Source organism: Rhinolophus sinicus, linkage group LG10 (assembly GCF_036562045.2).
Source record: "Rhinolophus sinicus isolate RSC01 linkage group LG10, ASM3656204v1, whole genome shotgun sequence".
In the NCBI taxonomy this organism is placed as follows: Eukaryota; Metazoa; Chordata; class Mammalia; order Chiroptera; family Rhinolophidae; genus Rhinolophus; species Rhinolophus sinicus.
The window spans coordinates 44,424,162-44,441,741 of record NC_133759.1 but is presented as its reverse complement, the minus strand read 5'-3'; the positions used below and the strand labels follow the sequence as shown (position 1 = coordinate 44,441,741).

The window sequence follows — 17,580 nt, the reverse complement described above, 5'->3', positions numbered from 1 at the left end:
CTGTTCCCATACCTCTGCAATATAAGGGCTTCAGGCATGCCATCCCGGTCCAGCACTACTGTGCCTAGGATTTGCTACTGAAAGGCCTATTCATGTGGAAACCTCTCCCAGGCCAGGCTACTGTTGGCCACCAATTAATTATTTACACACTGGTTTAACATGCAGCCCACCTTGGAACTTTGGACCAACCAGACTAGGTGTAGCATTGCGCCATCTCTGCCTACCCCCACCTTGCCTGCTCACTGCTGATTAAAAGCCAGACTCCCACCTCTGTTCATTCAACAAGTGTGTTCTGAGTGATTATCATGAGCTGGTGTTGGGGCTATAGCTGGGAGCAAGACAAACATTAATCAGAGCAAAAATCCATGAAAGAAGGAAAAGGCCATCTCTTGTCTTGGAAAAGGGGAGTCACAAACAGAAAGCCCTTTCCAGGAATATGAAAAAGGAGTCACAATTCGGGATCTTGGTCAAGATTTGGGATTGCTGGAGACGATGTATAAAGAACCAACAGGAGGAGGCTTTAAGGAGGAAAGTGACTCCAATAAGAAAGGAAGTCCTAAAATGTGACCTGCAGCCCCCCTCCGCCCCCCCATCTCCATGTCATTCCCACGTGATGTACTTTGAAACTACACTTCAGTCACCCTGCAACCCGGTTTTATTTTAGCCCATTTGAGCCCGGTTTGTGGCAGGGGGCACTGCCAGTGTGGGTTATAGGACAAAATCCTCATGACAGACAGCAGTTTTTCTCCCCCAGGGGTGAAAAAGGGCTTGTGTTTAGTCCTCTGTCCAGGCAGGGAAAATACCTCTGGGAACCAAGGTTGTGCAACTATCTCAAGAGAGATGTGGATTTATAGGCAGACAATATGGCGTAGGGAGGGAAGACCTGGCCATTGTCGGTTTAGAGGAATTGTTATGTTAGTTGCTGCAGCACAGATTTCCTAGATTATGGCTTGTAATCCCGTGCCCCTTCTTCTCCCCCGTAAGTGCCACTCTCTCAGGTTAAAGCCTGGCTGAAGAGTTCAACTTTAGCTCAGTTACCCACTCTGATCCTATTTCTTCACCTGTCAAATGGGAATGATTAGGGCCGTTGTCATCGCCATCATCACCACCGTAATAATACCTGATTACAAAGACACAATAAGATGGCAAAAGGAGTGAAGATGTTTATCTTGGCATTTATAAAATCAGGCTCCTCTTCTCTTTCTCACTGAATCAGGAGGATTTAAACTAGAGCAGGTTATGAAAGGCAGATGAATACAAACATTAGTTTTTAAAAAAAATCATAAGCTCCCTGGACTCTTACCTCCTCTCTGGTGATTGGAGAACTTGCCCAGGTTTGGGGAAAGTTAGTCAGCCAAATTAATGCTGCTGCATACCACCTGCCTGCCCCCCTCCACTTGCACCCCCTTACGACAAGGCAGAAAGGGTGGGAAGGGGAATACAGCTCAGCATTTATTTTTGGACCCAGCTCACTAAAAATACTTCGGCCTTCCTGTTTGATCACTCTCCCTTTTGACCTGAATGAATCTCGGGGCCCAGCGGCCCGCCCCACCCTCTGCCCGTAGTCCTTTAAAGGAGAAGGGCGTGGGGACAGATTCCTGCCGCTCGAGGGACAGACGAGAGACGCCCAGGCAGGCAGGGGCCGCGGTCGCACTGACGTCAGGGTAGCGCTCGCTCAGCTGCAGCCTCCCGCCTGGCCGCGGCCGCCCAAAGGGAGGGGGGAGCCGCGCGCTGGGATTGGTTGGCCTAGTGCGAGCGCCTGCGCGGATTGGCTGGCGAGGTTTTAGAGGGAGTCCCACTCTCCAATTAAAGGGCCCCGCCGCGCCCCGCTGTGCTCAGAGCTCCCCCTAGGCCCGCGAATCTGGCCATTCAGCCACCGCTGTCCCCACTGCGCGCCCTCGCGCCTCCGCCTGAGAAGCCAGGCGCTGTTTTTCCAGCCCCGAAGAAGATGGCAAAGGTGGCCAAGGACCTAAACCCAGGAGTTCAGAAGGTGAGCTGCGATCTGTCTGTACTTACCCAGATCTTTTTTTTTTCCCTCTGTTTCCCTCACCCATGTGTTCGCGGAGACTTACCTAGAAGTAAGTGGGAACCTTATTAAATTCCAAGACTTCACAGAGAACAAAATAGTTGGGAATACTTGTTTGAGCCAATAGGCACACCTCCCAAAATTTACTCTTAAAAGCCCTTGTGTAAAGTATTTGCAAAGGATCTTAGTTCTTTGGTGATGCTAATTGAAATTTAAATAAGGTAAAACCTCTTCTATATGGTAATACTATCCTCTGTAGGGGAGAAAAAACGCTACCGTCCCCTCTCCTTTCCCCCTCCTGTGATTAAGGTGAAGGTTGGGGTGGCTGGCTGAAGGTGGGGGGGGGATGTAATATTTACTCACAAGAAATCTTCCCCTTTTGCCGTCATCCTTGTGTTTTGTATTACACACACACACACACACACACACACACACACACACACACACACGTTTCTTTAGTTGCTGATGTTGGCAATGGCAGCAGTCCCAGCACTGGGGAACTAATTTTTGTCCCTAAGATCTGCACGTTTCCCTTTCAAGAAGGGCTGGCCAGGAACCCAGAAGGTCACCGGTGAATTACTGCAGGGGGTGCCTGCAGCTCCAACACCCACTAGTTACTTACCTGTATGCAGCTGGGAGATGGTACATGCCAGAAGCTTAGAGGTCATGTGAGCTGGAAGGGAGCAGAGAAATAGCCTAGGCCAATGCAGAAACTGAGGCCCAGGGTCACAGAGCGTTGGTTCCAGCAGGCAGCACAGCGTAAGGAAAGCCTTAAGCATTGAAACCTTGGCCCTGACACTTCTTTGCTGCACCATACATATTGAGCAAGTCACTTTTCTGGGTTAATCTCCTAAACCAGTCTTATTTTTTTTTAAAGATCTAATTGGCTTTATTGAAGTATTCGTGAATCGAGCAGCATCCTTTCTCCTAAACAGAGAGGTGCTCCAAAAAGTTCCAAACCAATCGTGTTTAAACTCTGATTTCAGGGGATTTGGTCTTGCAGGGCAAAGTGCTCCTTAGACATCTGCCAATACCTGTGGGGTAGAACAAGAGGGAAAAGAAGAAAGAAACTATGTCAGAATCAAAATAAAATGCAAGCCAGCCACTTAGAGGCACAACATTCGTGCATCTGATTTATAGCTGCGCCATGACACAGCTGACCTTCCCCAAACTCCCACACAAAATCCAGCAGACCCTTCGGAGTGTGTACACTAAGTCAGATTTCATCAGGACATCTCTCTGGAATGTACCATGTCCCTTGCTTTTGCCAGACTATTTGCAGAATCAAGTCATCTCTCCTTCTATGGCATTCTCATAAACTTTAGACCATGGTAAAATACCTATTAATTTCTACCTAGTAGTGAGTCAGGCATGCACAGCTCTTATTTCTCTACATATCTTTCTAAACTTCTTGAGGGCAAACCTTTCTTGCTCATCTCTGTTCCAAAATAGCATGCCATACGCAGTGGGACTTAATAAACCACCAGTGAATCTCTGACTATCCACCAAGCTAAGATCAGAATGTTCACGGACAAGTACATTTTGTGCATTGTTCTTTTAAAATTTGTTGTAGCACCAGGATATTTGTATCTAAACAGCCTCCCCCAAATTCAGTCGAAGTGAAAAGTTCAGGGATAAAGAGGCAGAGTTCCACAGTCCTCTGGAAAGTCAGACGATTTGAAGTGGTTTTAGCACAAGCTGGCTGATGGTTATGTGGGACATGAGACCGGGTACACAGACACACCTCTCCTCACTGAAGGCCGAGGCCACCACCTAGAGGAAGCCTTGTTTTCTTTTATTTCATTTGTTTTTATAATTATTCTTTTTTCTTTTTTTTAGAGTACAGTTGACATACAATATTAGTTTCAGGTGTACAACATAGTGATTTGACATTTGTATACCTCCATGATACGTCTAGTAACCACCTGTCACCGTACAAATATTTGCGATCTTCTTGACTATATTCCCTATCTTGTTTTTATTTCTCTTTGCATAAGAGAGTGTGATTATCTGGGTTAGAGGTGGAACATGTTCTCCTTTTTGTCCCCCCTCGTGCCAACTTCCTTGGCCTGCAAAGGGTTTATTTTTCATTTAGATCCAGTTACAGGCTTAGAGAAAGAATGTGGTGGGTAGAGATGAAAGGGGAGATATTTTTTTTTTTACCTCTTGGGATTGTGACAACCAGCAGGAAGATCACCACCGCTTTGTAGCTTAACCAATGTCTTCCACTCAAAAAAGCTGAGGGAAGGGAAGAGAGTGGGGTAGCTCTTCTTGCTGAGCAGTACAGCCGTGATTAAATACTGTGTCATACCAACAGCATGCTGAAAAGCTTTTATTGCATATTTACGTTTTTAAATCCGCACCAGTGGGGGGTTTTATAACATTTGGCTTCAGGATGCATAATCACACTTAGGCATTTTGAAACAATTTTATAGACTCTTAGAGCTGCAAGGGACCTATTTACAAAATGAGAAATGGTTTTAAATGGCATACGAGCTGTCTCCACTGCCCTGCCCCCAGGGGAGTGGGGGTGCGGGGAATCCCCAGCAGCTGGAAAATCATTAAAAGGTCTTCAAAAGCAAATATAAAATCTGAAAACTGGAATAGTCTTAGAGGTCATCTAACCAGTCCCAGACAGACTGAGGGACTCACCATGGGTCACATACATAGTTAGTAGAAGAGCTTAGAGACAGTTCCCTGCGTCCTCTCATCTGTGCTAAGTCAAATGCGCCCATTGAACGGATACTCTTGAGTTGCTTGTGTTTCTCCTAGGAAAGAGAAGGTTTCCTAACACAGAGAGTTCCCTGTGAATGATGAAATAGCCAACATGCCTTGGGAACAAAGGGTTTTGAAGGCCAAATGCCATTTCTCTTGGAATCAACCATTATTGTGGATTCCTTAAGTGTATGTAAGAACACTGGTTACTAGTATTCTTGTAACCAGATCTGGGTTCAAACCCCCGCACTACCACTTCCTAGCTGTGTGCTCTTGGGCAAGTGAATGAACTTGGAAGTCTGTGTCTTCACCTGATCATTGGGGAGACAGTAGCGGCATCAAGCTCCCAAGGTGGCTGTGATTGTCCAGTGAGACGATGCATGTGACGGGGCTCAGCACATGAGCGCTCAAGTAGAGGTCGCCATTATTTTTGTGGGTGCTGCAGATGCTCGCCGAGCAGTGTGTGAATGATGAAAAGAGCCTTTTGCTGAGTGAAGGACACACTTTTCTTTAGACTGTTTCATCTGAAGAGCAATTAATTTTCATTCAGCTGAACCAAAGCCCACTGCTCAGCCTTGATAAGTTAGGACAATGACCACCTGTCTTTATTCTAACCCAACAGATATAAAATCTGCTTACACAGAACTGAGATTACCCGTCACTGAGCATTTTATTCTGGAGCCATTGAATTTTAGGCCTGGAAGGGGACATGGAGCCTTTACACTTTTTAAATAAAGAAACTGAGGCCCAGAGGGGGTCACACTTCTTATCGGAGATTGCTGAGAAGGTGTGCCAAAGCCTGCAAGAATACAGGCCTTTTGGCTGCCAACGAGCCATTTGCAGGAATTTAGAAAGGAACAGAACAAAGAGATCTAAGAGCATGTTCACTGTTGACTGAGCGTGTGCCAATGGACTGGCTCCAAAGGGTTCTATTTTTCACCCCTCAGCACAATGTCAGAGGAGCATTAAATGATGGTTCTTCTAAGTGCATTGCCAGGTTCAGCTGGGCGTCTCCCTCCACCCTTTCCACATCATATCCCTCTTGGCTTTCCTGTCCTTCAGCTTTCTCCTCCCCTCTGTACTCAGCCCTTCCTGCTTTCACCTCCAGTTCCTGCAGCTTGCAAAACTGCTGGCACGTCGCCTAGGAGAGCTGAGCCAACGTAAACACGGCTCCTCGAGAATTGTCGTTGGCTCCCTCAATCTTAAAAATATATTAAGCTGTCACTTAAAGACTTTAATAGTCAAGGCATTGGAGACATGCCCATAGGTGTATAAGCAACTTGGCCCAAAAGAGAGCCTATTAAAAGGGAAAAAAAAGGAGAAAAAAAATAAAGAAAGAAAAAGAAGTTATCCGAATCCTCCTTAAAGGATGTCCAAAAACAGATGCTAAAACCATTACTTTGTAAATTGCACGTGCTTGTCATATTGTGCCTGAATATGTGGGGTTGGGGGCTAATGACTGACTTTCACTAGTGTGTCTGACACCTGTGGTGGTGGGAGGCAGGAAAAAGCTTAATAATCAGAGCATCCCTGGGCTTTCATCTAAACCATCTCAGCTCCAATACCTTCTCCTCACCTGCTCTACAACAGTTCTACAAGTAGGACAGACAAGTTTGAGGGAAGACAAAAGAGAGAAAGAAAAGATAGTTTCTTGAATACACACTGGGTGCTTGACATTTTCTCACATCTGATCTCATTTTGCCTTAAGGGCTACCATGCAAAAATATTAATGTCCTTTTTACACATGAGTACATTAAGACTAAGGGTTTAAATGACTCGCCTAAGACCATATGATGGCAGGTTAGGAATACAAACCCAGTCTTCTCTGATTCCAAAACTTAAGCTCTTTCCACAACAAGAAAAAACAAGAAGGCTTTCATCACAAGCAGAAATCTGGTGACCTATTACCGTGAGCTTCACAGAAATCAAGCTCTCCCTATACAGTGATAGTTCAATTCAGGATTGCCCAACATTTGCCAAATGGTACCAGGCATCTGTATGTCTTTGATATCTCTTGGTCACGACCAGGTGTATATTGCCCCCCACACCAAGTCAAAGCCATTTCCCAGGTACAGAACAAGGGCTTTCTAGATTTCTCCTGGTTTCTGGTTTTCTAGAAGACTGGTAGAACTCTCTAGGGAAGAGGCTGATAGACAATCTAAGAGTCATACAATATTATCCTGAAATTACTGAAGAAGCAGTAACACTTGACAAAAAGAAAAAAAAAAAAAATCCTAGAGATCCCAGGCCCAGAGCTTCCAGGAAATTCTAGCCTGGGGATAAGTTTGTGTACCTCACCATGCCTGGTCAGGCTGACTCATGGTCTACCCAACAGCATGAATCAGGACCAAGCAAAACACTGCCCAAGCCCCTACCAGGACATATTTGAAAAGGAAATAAGATTGCTGAGGGTGCAGAAACCAAAGGCTCCATGTGGCAAGTCACTCTGGAAGGACAAAGAAGCCCTGGGGTCCATCCTATGGTGGCTTTTGCAAATCCACATAATTTGTTCCTGAATTTTTTGTAACCTTCTCCTGTGTTCAAACATTGCCTTCTTTGTAAAAATCAATCTTTGGAGAAAATGCAAATGAGATATTACATAAAAGAGCTGAGCAGAATTTAGTGATCTGCTGAGCCAATCCCTTTGTGTGATCGATGGGACATGGGGAAGAAATGGCATATCCAAAAGTTACATGTGACATAACTGAGAGGTACATTGACTCACAGCATCATTTATGAATGAAGGAGAAAAGGGTAGCATCTATATTTGTCACTTCAATGCTCAGAATATTCTGATTCCATGTCCACTATGTAACCTCAAACTTCAGAAGGTCAAGTGAACATTTTGGCCACGAACTTAACTTTGGCCACAAGGTTCAGAGGCCATCGTGAGGAATGGTTAATCACATGTACGGGCATCTAGATGTGGCTCATAGTTCTGCCATCTGCTATGTCTGCAACCTTTGCCACATCGTGTATCTGGATTTCTGGCTCCTGGTTTGAGAAAGAAGAGTTAGCAATAGTTCTACATTTAAACCATAGCAAAGTGCCTGGGGACATAGTAAGTGCTCAAAAACTATTTCCTCCTGCTGTTATTGGTATCCTCTCTCATCAGCACGGGTGCAGGAATCCCATAGGTAGTTAAGTGCTGGAACATGGAAGACCAAGGTCAGTTTACCTACGTCTCATGTGGTTCTAAGATATCAGATTGCAAGATGTTCTCTTTAGAGCTAAACTTAGACCTAGTCATAAATATACTCAGGGCACATCCTATACAAAATCATGACAATGGCAAGAATTTGGCCTGGGTGTCTGGTGGCTACACTTCAAAACAGCAGCCCTCTTCTTGCCTGAGGAGGCAACCAGTCACTGGCCTCAGCTGTGGCCCCTTCAGACTGCTAGCAGACCTGTGGTGGTAAACAAGTTGTCTGTGTTGAGTCTATGTCTTCAGAAGTTCTGTCCTTCACGGTGTTGGTGTCAGGGGCACCAAGGGGCCGGAGCCTGAGGAAAGGGCTCTTGGCTGACTAATGCCTCCAGAAGAAACCTGCCTTAAGAAGACAGTATGTGTGGGGCTGTGTGACTAAGCGGCGTTGTCCTGACGCTGACCACGGAGGTCCCTGACCCCGTTCACCCGTTGGCTGGAAGAGGTGGAAGGGAAGTGGAGCCCAACCCTGTCCTCATGCTGGAGGAGAGCCACCCACCTACCCCTCTGCTCCCCACCTAGTCCTGGCGCTGTGGGTGGGGGCCTGACCCTAAGAGTGGGAGGGGCAGCACTTGCGCTTCTTCCTTTAGAGGAAGTCTGGGAGGGAGATGTTTTCTAAAATCTTGTTAGTAGGTAGAGGAAAGGTTTCTAACCAGAGATCTGTGGATAAAATTGAAGTTATCAAGGAATGTAAATGAAGAAAAACATTGCATCTTTAGAACCCTAATCTCTAATTGAAGTTTAGCATGTCGTTCAATTATGCATGAAGACAAAAGCCCTGGGAGTTTAGCAGCCCCTGTGCCTTTTTTCAAAAAATCAAATAAGGCTACTGTACATGATATTCACATTGGAAAGATAACTAGGTGCAGGCCCTGTGTCTTGATACCAATGGAAATATGATATGTGCATAACCTATTTCAGCTGTGGTGGATGCCCCGTGCACCACTTACACTCATCCCTGTTCTAAAATAGCAGTAATTAGATCCATCGCTAAATCGTGCTAATAAACTTAATACAGGCACATATGTTACTAAATCACAAATTTGTTTTTATGTACTGACACTATTTCAGTAATATTGGTTTCCTTTGTGATCCTACATATTTTGTTATATGCATTTAAAACATTGTTCTGAGAAGGGATGCTTTCATGTCAAACAGCCAAAAGAGCCCAAATATATTAAGACTGCCATTGAAATAAAGCTTTAACGGTGTTCTCCACACACATACACACACACACAAATATGGACATGTATGCATTTATAAATACACACACACATACAACTATAATGAATTGAATCTGAGGTTCTTGGTGTAGACAAACTGGGTTCAAAGCCCAGCTCTGCCACATTTTCTGTTACCTTGGGACAAGTCACATTAGCCCTGAGCCTCAGTTTCTTCATCAATAAAATGGGCCTAAAAGTTGTTGTCCTCACAACAATAATCTATTAAGTTCTTAACACAATACTTGACAAAGAATGAGTGTGTGTTAAACATGAGTTATCATCACTATTAAAAGAGCTAATGAGAGTGAAATGGTAAAGAGAACAAAAACATTATTTTGATGAAACTTATACCTGCCTCTGATTTGCCAACTTTAAGAATTTATTCTGTGCAGACATATATTATGCAATTATTATATGCCAGGGACTGAGCTGGGAAGTGGAGAAGTAAAAGGAAAAGAATCCCAGAGGCTGATGGTTTCAGAAAAGGAACAGCTGGTTCAGCCATCAGAGACCACAGCAGTGTCTAAAAGACCTCGATTAGAGGTATGAACATGGGACTGAGGGAGATCAGCAGAGGAAGTACTTAACCTTACCTGGCGAGGTCAGGGAAGGCTTACTAAAGAGGAGACATTTGAGCTGCATGTTGAAAGACAAGGGTGAATGAGCTATTAGGATCGGGTCACCATCCAGTTTGATGCCTTCCAAATCTGACACCCAGATATTCGATCCTATGTAACTTCTAATTTGGGGAATACCGTTCATCTTAAACTGTGGAGAAATACCTTCCTCTGTATCCATCCATGATGCTCATCTGTTATTTTCTGATCTGAAAACTTTTCCTCTTGCCTCTCAACCGAAACCCTTTGGGGTGGTAGGATAGGAAGGCCTGCCAAGCTGGCACACAGAAAACTTCTCATGGTGGTTTCTTGAGACTTTCCTAAGCCCAGCAATGGAGTGCCAGCAATCCTAGCCCCACTGAGTTCGAATTTTTGCAGGAAGATGTAAATTCATGTTTGTGACAGAAGAAAATCAAAGATAACTGAGGATGTGCAATACATATGGAAAGCAAGGCACACACACACACACACACACACACACACACCAGTGAGATTCAGCACACTGCCCGTGTGAGCAGAACAAGAAAACATTTCAAAGTACAGTCACTGTTTAAACTCTTACACCATGTAAATGATCATTCGAGGAAGAGCAATCCCAAGTAGGATTCATCAGTGAACTGTGAGGAAGAAAACTGGCCTTTGAAATAGGAGAACTTGATTAATAAGATCCAGAATCTTGCAGCAAAACAATTCCTTTTGCACTGTTCTGACTTCAGATTTCTGACTTGGTCTGTAAATGTGGGTCCTTCTGTGCCATGTTTTAGAGCAGATGATGCATCAAAATGAAAAGTACATGGTTTGGAGATCGAAATGCCACTGGGATGATTGTTCTTGATTTTTGTCAGTTGCATATGGTATGTTAAAAAGAGAAAAAAACATCCCAGACAATTCCCTTCCAGTTAACTGGAAAAATGAAATTATGGGGATCATCCCTGTATTTACAAGGACCTGAAGAAGAGGTGAACTTTGATGGAAAAGCTGTGTTTCCTCAAGTCTTACGTCCTACGCAGCCAACAGGCTCAAACAGCCTGTGAGGAGAACACACCCTCTAAGAAGATCCACGGTAATTAGGATGGCTGTTGTCATCCACTCTGTACCTTTCCTTGGACCCAGCCCAGGCTGGGACCATCACAAGGGAAATTATCATTTACCTACTTGAATAAGCTTGTACTGTACGTTGCAGCACTTAGAATTAATTTTTAAGAGGTGGAATGGGCCTTAGAGTTTCTCTAGGTCAACTTCCTTTTTTAACAGACAAGGAAAACAGATCTAGCAGGTTAAGTGACTTGCTCCCAATCACAGAACTTATTAGTAGAAGAGCTAGGATTAGAATTCAGGGTGTCATAGTAGTTCAAATCCAGAAAGACTTAAAAACTCTATTTTGTCCAAGTACACCATCCAGAACCTTAAACGTGAGATAAAATGGGCAGCCAGGTGCTGTAAAAATACCACTGATGAGTACTTATACCTCCTAAAAAGATGTTTTATTCTTTGAACCCCTATAATTATTAGATAGCGCTTTTTTATTTTGAGCTAAAGTCCCTCTCCCTCTCCCTCTACCTCTCCGTCTCCCTCTCCCTCTCCCTCTCCCTCTTCTTCTCCCTCTCTCTCTCCGTCTCTTTCTTCCTGTCCCTCTCAAACTTCTCCCTGTTTCCTTAGTTCAAGATACAGTGGCCACTTTTTAATGTTCTAGTCTGGTTCGCCAAGCAACTCTTACATATTGGTCAGGATTAAGGTCAGAGCATCTATTTTGGGGGGTTACTTCTTCTGGGAGCCCTAACATCTGCTTTTAGCTGAGTGAGATGGCCACTGGACAGCCCCCCATTTTTGTTTGGCATAAGTTTTGTGACTTGTGCCACCTCCTCCATCTAGACAGGTTGTTTCCCTCTCCTTCCATCCTCACCCACTTCTGTGCCACCAAACTATCTTGTTTCTTGGAAGAGCGTTTTTAAAGTGGAAAAACTTGCCAAGAGAGAAGGGAATAGGAAAATTTAAAGCATTAAGAAAAGTACTCCAAACCCATGTCATAAATACTCATGAAAAATCAGCACTCCTCTACATGCATAAATTAGGTACTCCTAATTTATAAAAAGGAAGAAAGAGTACTATAAAATCAGAAAGTTATGGAGGAAAAGATGAAAACTTTGGTAAATAGAGGTAATATCTTTTAAAAGCTTTTAAAAATGATTTGCAATGTTACAGCTTACTACTATATGGAATGCTAGAACACTAAGAAAGTAATCTAAGTTTTATATCCTTGTGACTTTTCCATCTGGAAGGAATGCTCATGAATAAATATGAAAGCTTGGTCATCAAAATTAACTTCCTTCCATTGAAAGATACCACGAAGAGAGTGAAAGACAATCCACAGAGAGAAAATATCCATAGTACATATATCTGACAAAAGATTGTATCCAGAATGTATAAATCAATAATTTTTAAAAAGCAATCCAATTTTTTTAAAAAAGTAAGTGATGCCTTAAACAGGCATGTCACAAAAGAAGATATCTAAATGACTAATAAGTGTAGGAAAAGATACCTTATTACTCATCAGAGGAATACAGATTAAAAGCACAATGAGATAGCATTATTCTACCCAGCAGAATGGTAAAATTAAATAATGACAATAGCAAATGTTGGCAAGAATGTGGAGCAACTGGAACTCAGATACATTTCCAAGAAGAATGTAAAGCGATAAAAACACTTTGGAAAACTTTTGGTAGCTTCCAGTAAAGTTAAGTGTATACCTACCCTGTTGTCCAGCAGTTTTAGTTCTAGGTATGTCACCAAGAGAAAGGAGCACAGGTGTCCAAAAAAACCTTGGATGTAAATATTTGCAGCAGTTTTATTCATAATAGTCAGACACTGGAAATAATTCAAACGTCCATCAACAGGAGAATGGATAAACAAAACATTTTAGATTTCTACAACAGAAAACTAATTAGTAGTAAAAATTATTTTTGCAGCAAGGGTAATCTTGACAGAAGAAGCCAGACGTAAGAGACTATAAGCTGTATAATTCTACTTATGTGATACTCAAAAACAGGCAAAACCAATCCATGGTGCTAAAAGTCAGAGTAATGAGAAGCTTTATAAGAAGAGATTGTTATTGATGAGAAAGGGGCATGAGGGAACTTTCTGGGGCACAGGAAGGGTTTTATGTCTTTATCTGGATGGTTGTCACAGGGTATGTACAGTAATCAACGGAATACTTGAGATTTGTGAAATTTTACTACATGCAAATTTTCCTTGAAGTACTGTTTAATGTGAAAAAGTAAAAAAGTGAAAAAGACAGTATTTGGTAAACAACTGGAAAGTATGGCTCCAAGCAGCAGAAGGATGTGGAGATGGGGTTGAGGGCTGAGTTATTGCTGCAACCTATGGACGTATCATGTTCGTGGACAGCTTTGTCTTAGAGACCTGCCCCCAGGACTCTTTCTAATCTTTCCATTGACTCTAGTCAGGCATTCAAGTCTCTGTGTGATGGGTCCCTTTTCATCCTGGTCTCTCACTACAACATTCTGCTTCCTGGGCACTGACCTGTCACTCATTCCCTGACCATAGGTTTTCCTCCTCACATGCATACTGAAAGGCCTTCTTCTCTCAAGGGGACAAAATCCTATCCATTCCTCAGTCCCCTCCACCAGGAAGCTGTCAGTGCAGACCAAGTTCTCTCTCATCTGAACTCCTAGCATGGATTTACTCTCCTACTGAATGGGTGTTTTGTTTTCTGAATGGCCCTGGAACATGTGCAGTTCGTGTTTTGTCCACTTAACTCCCGCACCCTAAAAATTCCCCATTTATAAGCTCCTCGAGGGCAGGGAACATGCCTTAGTCTCCTTTGTGTGCTTCCCACCCCCGAAAGCCTGTCCTGCTTTAAGGTCTCCACAATGTTAATGGGTAGAAAAAGAAATGGAATGAAATAAGGAGAGAAGGAAAGTTATCGAAAGTAAGAGCCACTTGGTTCTCCTTCCTGACTGAGATGGGGAATCCTTCAGGGACAGAAAGGGGGAGACAGACCATGAGTGCTGAATATACACGTGTGGGACAGGATAGGTGAGACCATTAACCTCCTCCAGTGCCCCACACACGTTGCTTAATCTAAAACCCTCTGATTCATGGACCACAATCGGAACTGGCAAGATAGGACTGGGGCAAGAAGAGTGGAAGGGATTCTCTTTGGTGGATTTTAGGAAGGATCTTGAGATGAAAAGGAAATGAAAGTGAGAGGGTGGGGAAGGCACCATTCCAAACCAGACCCTGAATTTTTAATATCTGGTTCCAAGTGTATTATCCTACTTCAAGCTTGTCTACAAAAGGATTGACTTTAGGATGGTGGGTGAGCCAAGCCTTATCTTGTTTCCTTCCTTCAAACAACTAACTCAAACTTTCATGTGAACCTTGAGGCCCCTGTTTCTGGCTGGAAGTCTCTTGAGAAAAGACTCCATTGGTTTCCATGGTCTGGGGAGGCAGTTGGCTCAGATCTCTAGACAACAGCAGCCACTTCTCAGGAGAGGTGGCCCTCCTGAGAGACAAGAGCCAGCAAGACGACTGAAAATTGGATGCAATTTAGTCCAAACCACTTATAGCTCAGCCCGATATCTACTTTAAGTTTCTAGTCCTTGATTAATATTTATACCAAAATAGGGCGAGTGGAAAAGTTCCATCTGTGTGGATTTGAAGAGTTTTGCCTTTCCTCAGCCACGTTGACCAAACTCAGGAAAGTGGTGGAACCATTGCCAAGTACATGGTCTTTGAAGTGCAAGAAATTCTGAGAAGGCCCTGGACCCATCATATTTCTTCTTATCCTAGAGTTGGCACTCCTTTTTAGAAAACACTTAATATCAACACCTCTCAGTGCTTTATAGTTTTAGCCAAGCCCTTGACACTGAGCTGACCGTGAACACTCTTTTGAAAGAGTGGATGGTAAGTCTATGCAAAGTTTTGCGGGGGGAAATTGCTTTGTTGGTCGATAGGTTTTCCCATCTTTTACAAATCATAATGGTTCAATTAATCACTTTAATTCTGCTCTTTACTTGGCCAGTAGAGAAATGGCCCCACATTTTCTCCTCAGTTTTATTAGTCATTCCATACCTCTCAGAACCAAAACAATAGAAACTTCAATGATGTTCTCCCCTTGATAGGAGGGGCAAAACTAGAAGCCTTGCTCTTGCAGTAGGCATAGTAGTTGCACTTATCAAGTATGGGCCATGTGCAGGCATTGTTCTACATCGCTTTTTCCTAGTGTTTACACCAGTCCCATTTTACAGATCAGTAAACTAAGGTTCAGAGGGATTAAGTAAATTGCCTTGGTGGCATAACTAATGTGATGAATGTGAATTAAATGTAGGAAATTCAGTTCACAGCTGCACACTCGTCACTACATGCCATTTCCCAGCTATACCAAACGTGTTTACAGGGTTTCAGAAGGATGAGCCATGAACATGTTGGTCACAAGATGAATTTAGTTGGTACATAGACATGCGCTAACAACACTGAACCACAATAGAGTCTTTCTCCCTTTCCATTTCTTCCATCCTTCTGAGTATGTCAAGGAGAAAGTCTTCACCTGGTGCTAAGATGTTTTTAATGCCTCCAACACTTAGCCAACTTCGTTTTAAGCAGACGGAGAGTGGTCCTCGGACTCAGAGCTTTTAGAAGGCAATTGTGTGAGCCAGAATTTAATAATGTTGATTCATATTTACTGTGTTTTTTTATGGTTACCTTCTACTTTTAAAACATTTTAGGGATAAAGTGTTTTTGTTTTGTTTTTTCAAGAAATAAGGTTTTCTTTTAAATAATTTGTTTAAAGAAAAATTATAAGTAAATAATCACACAGATAGCATATTTAGGGTAAAATTAATGAAGGAGGAACATGGAATCCCCTAAATATCTAATATTTCATAATCATTGATCTCTACAGCACTTGACAGTTTGCAAAGCGTCTCATATGCGTCATCATATTTGATTTTCACAACAACCCCAGGAAGCTCGTAGGTACCACGTTTCCCCGAAAATAAGACCTAGCCGGACCATCAGCTCTAATGCGTCTTTTGGAGCAAAAATTAATATAAGACCTGGTATATATTATATTATATTAATTATATTATATCATATCATATCATATCATATCATATTAGACCCAGTCTTACAGCACAATAAGACCAGGTCTTACATTAACTTTTGCTCCAAAAGACGCATTAGAGCTGATGGTCCAGCTAGGTCTTATTTTCGGGGAAATATGGCATTATGACCCATTTTAAAGATGAAAAAACTCAAGGTTCAGAGAACAGAAACTGCTTGCTGGAGTCACACAGGTGGTGAAAAAAGTAGCCTGGGCTCAGGTGCCGGTCCTCAAGCTCCAACATGAGCAGTGCTCCCCCAAAACTCTGCCAGCAAATCCTGTCAAGGGCAGGAGTGGATAAAAGCATATTCCAAAGCAAGGAGCCAAGACCAGAAATGCCATGGAAATTCTACAGAACTTAATGACTCTCACGAATTGGCCTGAATTTTCACAATTTCCTAGTGCTTGTATATATTCTGTTTCATGGAAAGCCTGCGGTTGCTACATTCTGAATTTCTCTGGAGAAGTCTGATTTTCTCTCTCTAGCAAGCCGCTTTCCAGAAGGTTCCAAAACTGGCTCTCTCATCAGAGGATCATCTCCTACCTTCTGGGGTACACCATGGAAGGGATGACACAGAGGAGGAAGAGTTGGGTTACGGTCACTAAGAAGAGTTTTCTTTCCAAGTCTGCTTGCCTTGAGCAGTTGACTGGGATTCAGACCACAGGGCCAGGTGACTTCATGGGCAGGGATACCATAAACATGAGAGAACCAGTGGGTCCGGGTGCCAAAGAAGGTGATTGGCAGTTCCATCAATCTATACATGAAGAGATTCCGGGAGCTGAAAACACTCCTGAACATAAAGCTGAGATCTGGAAGGAATGGTTGAAGCCATTTGAGTAAATTCAAACATAAGAGAAAAGCATGTTGAGAATGAAGCGGAGATAAGAGCCAGGGCTAGAACCTTGGAAGGGAGAGGGGAACCATTGAGGGGGGCAGCGAAGGGTTGGCTCTAGGGGTTAAGTGACCAGGGAAGGCTAGAATCTTGGAAACCAGCATGGTTCTTTTTTCTTCCAACCCCTCGTGCAGACATCAGCCTTAGATGTAGGCTATCTAGCATGTGTTAGCTTTTAACACGCCTGAAGCATTGATCAAAGGCATAAAAAGGAAGTTATAAAATAAGCTATTGAAACAAATGATTATTGAGGACCTACTATGTGCAAGGCATTACTTTAGGCACTGGTGACAGCACAATGAACTAGATACGTAGAGACCCTGCCCCCCTAGAATTTATAGTCTAGCAGAAAAGAATGACATTAAAAAGTTAAATCCGAGATTGAATAATCACATTCATGATAGATACGACTAAGAAGTACAAGATACAGGGTTTTCTAAGATCATATGATACAGGTATCTGAAGGATGAATACGAGTTTGTCAGGTGAAGGCAGAGAGAAATGGTCCAAGCAGAGGCAACGGCACGTGGGCAGGCTCAGAGGTGTATAAGAATGTGGCATTTTTTCTGGGGCGTGTTGTTAAATGAATAATTCTAAATTTACTCGAGAGAATTTCCAGTAAAGGAACGTGGCTTCTATAGTTCTGAGTTTATATTTTCATTGTGTTACATGAGCTTCAAAGGTGAGACCAAGAAAGTGAATCATTTGCAAAGGGAAGGACCATCTGCTAATTTCCACTTCATAAAACTGGGCTTAGAAGAACTTGGCCTCAATACTTTT

At 43.0% G+C, this 17,580-nt stretch overlaps 1 protein-coding gene across 1 annotated transcript in view; it reads left to right on the top strand.

Moving 5' to 3' along the window:
• Nucleotides 1-1,831: 1,831 nt before the first annotated feature.
• Nucleotides 1,832-17,580, top strand: part of LMCD1 (LIM and cysteine rich domains 1) — a 57,635-nt gene continuing 41,886 nt past the window's right edge. Inside the window, exon 1 of the mRNA XM_019748313.2 lies at nt 1,832-1,990. Coding sequence (XP_019603872.1) covers nt 1,949-1,990 — 42 coding nt within the window. The 5' untranslated portion in view covers nt 1,832-1,948. The remainder of the gene's footprint in view (nt 1,991-17,580) is intronic.